At 36.9% G+C, this 9,965-nt stretch overlaps 1 protein-coding gene across 3 annotated transcripts in view; it reads right to left on the bottom strand.

Moving 5' to 3' along the window:
- Window positions 1-251: 251 nt before the first annotated feature.
- Window positions 252-9,965, bottom strand: part of NXPH1 (neurexophilin 1) — a 133,893-nt gene continuing 124,179 nt past the window's right edge. For all 3 annotated transcript variants that reach the window (XM_027639436.1, XM_027639437.1, XM_027639438.1), the window contains exon 3: window positions 252-2,194. In XM_027639436.1, the coding sequence (XP_027495237.1) occupies window positions 1,433-2,194 (762 nt within the window). In that variant the 3' untranslated portion in view covers window positions 252-1,432. The remainder of the gene's footprint in view (window positions 2,195-9,965) is intronic.

Below are 9,965 nucleotides of genomic sequence, written 5' to 3'. Positions count from 1 at the left end.
ACCCTTCAGTAATAAAATCTGCTTGCTAGAAATAGGGCTCATGAAATTTTTACATGTTCAACATATGTAAGTATTTGCACACACTCACACACACATGTACATATACACGCACAAACATGCACGCACACAAATTTATAGATAGAGGTATATATATATATGCATATGCAAAGAGACAATATTGAAAACCATATTAGACTTGGAGTGTTATCTGCTTGTCAGAACCATTTAAACTACTATCTACACAGTACATATTGAAACTCAACTTTAAGATTTTTTATTTTTATATACAGTTCATTTTTCTCTGGAAATAAAATATCTAAATACAGACAGACTGTAGTAATGTATATGTATAGCTTTCAACAATACTTTAGCTGAATAAATGCTTTGTACATAGTTCTGTCTTTTAATGGAGTTTACAGCTACATTGATAAAATGGATTCCTCATTTCCTTGATTGTTTTTAACCAATAACAAGCAGAGAGACAATTACAAGTTAATATTAATAAGCAGCTCAAATAACACTGGTTAAATTATGTACAATACAAACCATTCATACAAATGAAGACTAGGATATTGAATTTGTTACAATATTTTGTAATAAAGATAAGACAGCCACTTATAACTTACATGTTCTCCGCCAGGCATTTTCCTTCTTAGAGATCAATAGCAGTTTTTAAGTAACTCTGTTGGCCTAAACTCAAACAAGTTTAAAGAATCAGATCTTAAAGAGTCAGAGAAACATGAAACCAGTATGTCTGCTCACATGTAAATTCCAAATGTTTGCCCATCTTTACTAGGAAGAGGCTCACTCCACGGAAAAAGAGCCACCTAACACCACCTCGAATGTGCCTACTGTATGCTGGAAAAAGTCATGACGCTTTGCTGTGTTCATATAACAGGAAATACTGAGCTCTAGACACACATTTTTCCCATTTTAACAAGTATTTACTCCTACAGTATTGTTTACCAGTACAGCTACTTCAAGCAGTAGAATGCATGAGTGGGGATTATTGATTGGCATGTACTCAAAGGACTTCCAAGGAGATTTCCATAACAGTCTGCATTAGAAACCTTGTTCTGTCTAGTTAATCCATTTTGCTTGATGAGAAGTTATCCTTAAACCTTAGACATGAGACAATGAAAGCTTTCTTAATAGGAATCTCAGTAATGTGCACTGAAAAGTATGTGTGTCTCTGTGTATGTGTATGGTTTTATTTCAAATCCATAGTGATTTACACCTAGATTGATACATGGAGCTGACTGGGTAAAAATTACATTAGATTGTTTTCCACTAACATATTTGCAGCCATTTGACAGCAGCAGCAGCAGGTAGACACATTCCAGGCAATAGATGTGGCCTTCCTCCTTGAGGTTACAGACCTGTCATACAACCTCTTATTCCCCAGGCTTCAGTCTCAGAGAGAAGTTGGTCCTCACCCTGATGGGAAGTAGGGTGTGTCACTGTGGTAGTTGTAATCAGGACACACCTTCTGTACTAGTTTATAATCTGTACTATAAAAGGAAATGTAAATACAGATTACTTTAAAGGGCTTGGAGCAGAGCCATGATACGTGGCTCTGAGTCTGCTCCTGATAACAGGTTTTTGAAGGGTCATAGTTGCAGAGTGTGTTCTTGGTAGCCTTGTCAACCTTTTCATACTCGATTCGACAGTTAAAGGACTTGGAATCTTTGGCATCAATCACTGTCTGTTGTGCCAAGTCAAATTCCACTATTTTTGTAGGGGGCACTAGGCTCACAGATACATTCCCTTGACCAGTGGAGTTATGCCTGAAGTAAACACTAAATGTCCCATTGCCATGGTCAACAATTTTCCCTGTTATTAATAGATTTAACTTCACAGTCTTGATGTTGGAATGAAAATCTCCCCAGCCAAACATTTTCTTAAATTTTCCAGTCTTGACAATGGGCCGTCTCTTTGCTCTGGGTCGAGGCTCTTGCAGATCTGTGGAGTTCCTCAGCCAGTCCCAGAGATCTTGCTCAGAATAAGTTTCTGGAGCATCATATCGCAGGTCCAAATCTGTATCATTTTCCTTTCCACGAAAAGTCTGTGACAGCAGTCGGCTGATGGACAAGTCTTTGCTACTTTCTGTCCATATGTGCTTCAGTGTGGATTTGGAGCTTCCTGATTTTAGTAGTTCTGTTTTTCCTCCATTTGTTAAATTTGCACAGGTAACCTGAAAAAGAAGGGAAGAAGGAAAAGATATATTGAGATATGAAATGCTACCACTTGAGACCAAAATGATCAGATTTCAAAATCATAGGGAATTTTTTTTTTTGGAGAAATTAAATTATATCTCTCTACTCAGTAAACCAAACCAGAAATGTCTATTTTCCTCTATTTTCTGAGGAGTTATTACTTAATTCTCCTTTGCCAGTTTTTACACTGCCCTTCAGATTTAATCCCAAGACATTCAAAATATTCTCCTGTTATGATGTCTGTAAGTGATGAGTACGTGATGATTACTACAAAAAACAAGGTACATAGCCTTGTCATCCTTAGGTCTGTATGTGGCTGTATGGAGCATCTCAGAGTGAAGCATTCTGGCTTGAATGTTCTCTCTGCAAAGTGGCTATGTTCTCCACTATCAGTCACATTCATTTTTTTTTGCTGCCCCTAGTGTCCACTGTCAGGGTGCTGTCTTGGTGGTGCCAGCCTGACCATGCTCAGAGTCCATGTCATTATGAATCTAATAAGAGTAATATAATTTCCCTACTCCTTTTATGAGTACACACTGGTCTGTGTTCTTGACTGGGACCCTCAGTCACAACTACAAAATAAATAAAGAATAATGAAAATTTTAATGAGTTTGGCATCGACAGCTGTACATACTGTGTAATCCACCTCAATTAATACAGGAGGAGTCACAGTCTTTTCTTATAGTCCCTTACAGACTAGCTACTGATTTGCCTTGTCTGTATCTAGTATGACGTGCATTTCTCCTTCCTTGCTTCATTTCTTTTTTCGCCATTTCCTCCCCAAATCAAATAGTGATCTATGTAAGACAGAAAGCCTTTTGTGTACTTACAAGAAAAATAAGGCCACCACCAATTTAAAAGTGCCAATAAAAAAAACTTGCAAAATCACATTTAAAAGAAGACAAAGTCTTGCTTAATTTCCTACAAAATCATATATTTCAGACATAGTTTGTCACAAAATTTACTGTCAGAGTAATTTGTCTTACTTATATTTTTTCTCTTTGCCTTAATTGAGTGGAAAACAGAAAACAGATGCAGGCTCGCAGCTGTCTAACATGCAGCACTGGCAGAGAGCTCTGATGGAGTGCTGCAGGGAGTGCTGGAATTGGTGGGGCAGCGGGTGGATGGAAAGTGACTGACAACATGTTATTCCATTCCTTCTGAAAATTTTCACCACACACACTACCCTATTTTCTAACATTTGCACTGCTGTGAAGAGGCCATCACATTTCTTATTTCCCTTTTCACAGCTACATGAGATTCTGAATATGCCTCCTTTATTCCTCTGATTTACATGCTTCTATCATACTTGCAGTTATATCTTTCTCTTCACTTAGAAATTAATTGAGTGCATTCCCTTCCCAGAAACCCACTGGAAACCAGATAGTATTTAAATCACGTCCCCTCCCTACTGGTACAACTGCAGGTATATGTCACAGAGGATATCTATCATAGCATGGCCTTTTCGTTTCCTAAAAATTCTGAAACTGAAGCATGCTTTCATTAACTTCAGTAGTTTTTCAAGGTCAGTTGAAGGCATATACATAAAATCAGTCTAAATTGTCTTAATACACTGATTAGATAGGAGGGATGCCCCCAGCCTTTCACAGTAAATAAATAGATAATTAAATCTGTCACACCCCACACTATACCTCTCCAGTGCATTTCAAGTTGGTGGACCAGTAAGGACAATAGATAAAATATGGGTTTAATTCAGGATTTTGCCAAAGATATTACTTCTTCCTCTTTTGAATGGACAGAAGGATTAAACACAGACTAGCATTTCGATAGCCAGTTCATAGTCGCATTTTAGCATCAACACAGTGAGCCGGGAGAGAAGCTGTAATAAAATGCACTGATGGTGCTCTGGTTAATGAAGCAGCAATGAAAATGTCACAGGAAGAGAGAAAGAGACTCAGAATATATTTTTTTTTCTGTGGCATATGGGGAAAGAGGGAAAATAAGAAAAGAAATGTGGTTAAAAGGAAAAATGTGCCTGTCTAGCATGAATCTGTCAACATGCTATGAATCTAAGCAGTTAGCCAGCAGAGCTCGTAATCTGTAGGTAGGATACAGACTGCTTATCACTGTAATTTTCTTTGCTCACAGTGTTTTTTAATCTTTGTTTTCCTTTCTTCATCTTCAATCATCTTCATCTTCAATTATTTACATCACACTACAACTTCCATGTAACAAGATGCAAGAGTATAAGAGCCTTTAAAAGAGGTGTCTCTTTTTTTTTCAGATATATAAAAAAGTGAACATTCAGGAAAGGAAGGAGATATTTTCTGAAATGATTGCTGACTGATCCAATACATTGAATAGCATTGAAAAAGTGTTTTTTTGAAAGCCAGCATATTTCATGTGAATAGACGATTTAGATTCCATGCATTCTATGCTGCTTCATACCTGATCTAACAGATACAATTGATTGTTACTGTCATCGATTTTGTAATACCTGAAAGACTTCTGGTCACGCAGTTAGCCCCGAGATCTCTGTTTGCGATTTTCAGTGTGGATAACTGGCTATATTCATGATTAAAGGCCTGAACCTGCCCTCCCGAGTCAAGTGTCTGTGTAAGCACTAAGAAAACAGCCCACAAGGGTTAATAAAAAAGCTCTATAATTCATTTTTCTTCACTAACATTTTCCAACCAACTGCTTTCTTATATACTGTTAGTATACTATGTGCTATAGAAAGTAGCTATATGTATCCTCAGAGACTCACACACCCAATAACACAGAGCATTGCTGTGTAATAGAATTTCTGCAAATGCAGCTGTTTTTTCACATGAACTGATCCACAATTTTTTTTTGATCTCTCCTTTCCAAACACAAGGCTGCAATATTACAGGAAAGAGTGTACAAATGCATGAGATTTTGCACTTAGTAGTGTGAAACTGAAACATAGACCTATTCTAGTGGTGCATGGAAAAAGAACCAGTTTCAAGTGGATAATAAAACAGTTAGCAGCCTAAATTCTACAGAGGTTTTTTTGTCCTCTTCCTTGAGGGTATCTGCGTATAGTTCAGGAACTCACATACTCTACCTCATAAATTAGTTCACTATAACCTGTTGCCTTCTTTTCCACAGCGAAGTGTCACTTCTATAATGAAACATCAGGAAGTTTGGCCCACTTGTAATGGCTCTAGCTAAGATAGAGTCAATTTTCTTTATAGGAGCTCATACAGTGCTATGGTTGAGACTTTTGACCCACATGCTGACAGCCCGCTAATGTTCTAGCTCTGGCTGAACAGAGTTTTCCCAGCATCAAGGCCTTCTATTTTTCTCTTGGCCCCTCAAGTGAATAGACTGGGGAGGTGCACAGTGGATTCGGAGTGGACACAACTGAGCAGAGAACTTGAATTAATCAAAGATATATTCCATAATATGTAACATCGTGCTTAGCAACTAAAAGAAAAAGTGTGGGTTTAGAGGGGGTTAGCCATCTTTTGTTCAGAAACTGACTGGTCACCACTCTACCCCTGGGAGTTAGTGAGCATTGACTTTGCATCACTTGTTCTGGTTTGTTCTCTTTCTCTTCTCACTTCTCTTTCTTTTCTCTTTCTCTTCTCTCTCACTTATCCTTCACTTATTAAGTTTTCTTTATCTTGACTCCCAAGTTTTCTTGCTTTTATTCTTCCATTCCTCTTCCCCTGTCCCATAGGGGAAAGGCAGAAAGTAAGCAAAGACCTGTAAGCTGCCTAGCTGCCCACCAGTGTTAACCCACAACCCCACTGCAGTGCAATAAATCAATGTTCCAAGAGGGCTGAGTAGGGGGATTTCCTCTGTGACTGCATGGCTAAAACTGGATTTGAATGATGATGATGGCAAAAATGTCCATATGGAAAAACAGTAAAGAGCAAAAAGATCCAGAAATGCTTATCCAAGGGTGCGAATGTCATTGGAAAAGCAATCATTAAGCATGACAGACTGACATTTCGTTCTGGTCTTGTACTTTTAATAGAAAGTACAGATTTCCACTACCTAGTAAAGTCTACTGGTATCCAAAAAGTACGAGGAGTTGACTGCTTGGTAGCTATTTTCCTATGAATAATGAATAATGAAAAATTGCTATTCCGTTTCTTCTGCTTCTTCTGTGAAGAAGGAAAGACAGTGGTTTCACTGGGCACAATATCCCAAAGCATCATTTAAAAAGACAGAAATTGATCTGTAATAAATTTTTGAATCCATTAAAATAGAATACTCCATTAATTCTGTATTCTTTGTTTTGAGGGTGAAAATTTTTTTGGAATAGTGATAACATCATTAAACACTTTTTAATGAGTATATGTAGTTCTTTTAGGACTTCCTAAAGGATAGGCAGTTTATTTGTCTCAGAAATGTTGGAATTCTCTTTCAAGACACTGAGCCCTGAATGTTTTGTCAGGTCAAACCTGAACATTTGGAGCAGAGAAAATGAAATTGAAAAAGGATCTTGGGAATCCATGAAGGTGTCAAGTGATGATTTAGGCCCTCTTCTCAGTTTAAAATCAACCATAGGTATATTAACATTAATTTAAGGCTGATCAATTTAGAGATTAAAAAATTAGTAATTCAAAAAGGTACAGAATACCTCTTGATTTTTCACTCTTTTCCTTTTATTCTAGCTCTATTACAGTTCATTACCTATAATTATAGTATTGGTTTAGAAATTATGCATTTATTCCTCCAAATGTGTGACTACTTGAGGGCAAACGAAAATATAAACAAACAATCTAATACTCAGGGTGGTAAATCTCTCTCTTCAGGTAAATAACTAATCAAAACCAAGATTGTTTTTGCTGGCATAACACTGCAAGAACTTGGCAGCACTGTGTTTGCATATGCTCTGTATGAAAGAATTCAGAATTTTCTTTCCTCAGTAAGACAGATAACAACACACGTTAAAAAGTACTGATGGACATCACAGTAAGCTGAACCACTATCGAGTCAGGACAGCACTCAGAAGGTTTTCAATGAATCCCATGTTCTCATATTAATCCTGCTTATGCAATGGGTGAAGGAAAATCTGGTTTACTGTTCTACTCAGATCAGTTTTTCTTCCTATACCTGTCTACACATTGTACAAAGTTACAGCAGCATTTAAATATTTTATTTAATTAATAATTTCCAGACAAGTCAAATTCAATGTTCTACAGGAATTTGATGATAAACAAAGAAACTGAGAATGCAAGTTGATGGAGATATGATTATAATAAGGGGGTGGGGGAGTGTAAAACACACTGAAGGACTTGTACCTGTTGCAAACTGACACTTTTTCAAAAGGGAGGACAAACACAAAAACCCACACATATTAACATTTCACAGAAACAAACCTCTCTGGTTTTAACTTACAAGCCTTTTTGCAGCATGACATGAAAAAAATTAAGGATGTGAGTTGGTCAATCAAAAAATGCAAACTCAGTTGAGTCTGAAAAATGGAACAGTAACTCCTGATCTACTGTGTCAAATGAGAATGCAAAAGTGGCTATACAGGATCAAACCAAAGGCTCATTTAGAAAAATCTTCTCTCCAAAAACCACCGTAAGCGATTCCTGGAGAAGAGCAAGAACATGGCCTCCTAAGTTCTTCCCAGCTGTCAATTCTAGTTTCTGCTGCTAGGTATTGTTTCTGTATATGTTTCGGTAACTCTCAATAGACTGCTCTTCTGTGCATTTGCTCACTCTGACCCTTTGTAAACTTTTAATCTTCACAAGGTACTTCAGGAATGAGTTCCACAGCTCTGTTTCCTCATACAGTTTGTTTTCAACCTGGCTCCTGAAGCCCTTGGAGTACTTTTCATTCTCCAGATGGAAAATTCAGGCTCTATCCAAGTTTCCCGTGTTCCTCTGTACTTTTCTTTGCTGCTACACATTAAACTTTTTTTGTATAAATACCAGTGAGTGGAAAATTTTATGATTTCTAGCTACATACAACATCCTACTTCTAGCCCACTAGTACAAGTCTCAGTTGCATCCATTCATAATAGTAAACAAATATTGATCACTTTTCCAGCCCTGATCCTCCTGGGCCACACAAATAATCCTTGTACATAAACAATTCTATACCTATACCTTTGAATTTCCTTTTTGTTCTTTTCTGAAGCCCACTTGGTTCCACTCCCAGTTCTGTCTTTAAAATGAGGAGACCAGAATGAAGCACGGTATCCAAGATGTGTCAGAGCCACTATTAGTTCAGTCTTTTTTCTTTACTAATTCAAAATATTTTATTTGGGTTTGATCATTAATGAGCACTGAACTGATGTTTGTATGAAACTGACAACACTAATATTTTAATCCTAATTATACATGGAACTGAGATTTATATTTATAATATGTTTCACATTACTTGGGCTACCACAGAATTTCATTCCATAATTTACTACCTATTTACTAATTCTAGTAAAATCTCTCTGCTGTTCCTCCCTCTTGAATCTTATCTTCTCTGCTATGAGATATTTTGTCATTAACAAACTTTCTAACTCACCTTCCCCCAGTCCTTTACAAAAATGTATTGAACAGCAGAGGTCCTTGCTCAGAGCCCTGCAGAATTGTTGTGGTGAGATCCTTTCATTATCGACCACAGAAAGAGAGGCATTTGAAGTTTTCAATAATGCTTTCTAAAGTAATCACTTAGCATAAAAAATCACTTCAGCATAAAAAATATAATTTGTTGTCACAGAAAACAGAGGTAAGGTAATATTTTTTACTGTCTTTAAGTTAGGAAATTGAACTTAAGATACATTGCTGCTAATTTTTGTATAGAACTTCCTTAGGATTCATAAAATTCAGATTAATACTATCAACTGCGCTCAGCTCAGCTTTAAATTCTGTATTTTTCTTGTTTTAATCTATAAGCTATCATTCTTGTTTCAAATGCCCTTGTTAAAACAAAAATGTGGCTACCTGAGTTTTTTCATCATTCACAAAACAGCAGTTATGCAAGATGAGAAAGCTGATATAAATTCAGCTGACAACAGTTGATATAAATTCAGTAAATTCTGACATCATTGAAATGAGAACGCCTATATCAGTTGATATCTCTTTGTGATCTGACTAAGAATCAAAGACTAATTAGAAAATTTGCACCCACAGAAAGATGAGGGCACTTATAAACCAATACTGGTGCTTTTTTGGAGCCATTATAATTCTTAACAGTTGTTATCATAAAATATTAAGATATTGCAGTGGCTGTTCTGCAAAAGAATAAAAACTAGCAAAAGTTACAATTTTGCAGTGCTTTCTACACAATGTAAGTTGCCTGTTATTAATAGACCTGAAAACTAGGAAGTCTCAAATAATTTTTAGGAAATACAAAGGTGATAAAGCACCTTAAGTGGTTGGTTCCCACAAGAATACTTAAGAACTACCATATAGAATTTTGCTTTTGAGTTTCATTTTCTCTCCTTTGCATTCTTGTGGACTTAAGCTGTGACACTGCCACAAGCCCTGTGAATGGTAACAAACAGATGAAAGAAAGTGGTGGCCTGCCACCTGTTAGGCCCTGATCAGACAATATTCTGTGCCAATCCAGTCCATGATCTGGGGTAGGAATCACCTCACTGATTGCCTTATTCACCTGAAAATCTGGTCTGAGGTCTAAACTATTCATCTAGGTTTATTCCATAATCAAGAGAGAGACAGAAACAGAATGAACTGCTTTCTCTCCCTCCCTGAGATATTGATGAACATTCAAAACTGAATTAATGCTCTTCATCTAGAGGCTTAGTGATGACCAGGAATAACCTGACCTATGGTGCATAGTTTG

Source organism: Corapipo altera, unplaced genomic scaffold (genome assembly GCF_003945725.1).
Source record: "Corapipo altera isolate COAL_440 unplaced genomic scaffold, ASM394572v1 44, whole genome shotgun sequence".
Taxonomy (NCBI): Eukaryota; Metazoa; Chordata; class Aves; order Passeriformes; family Pipridae; genus Corapipo; species Corapipo altera.
The sequence above is the reverse complement of the archived record's forward strand: the minus strand, read 5'-3'. Positions and strand labels throughout refer to the sequence as shown.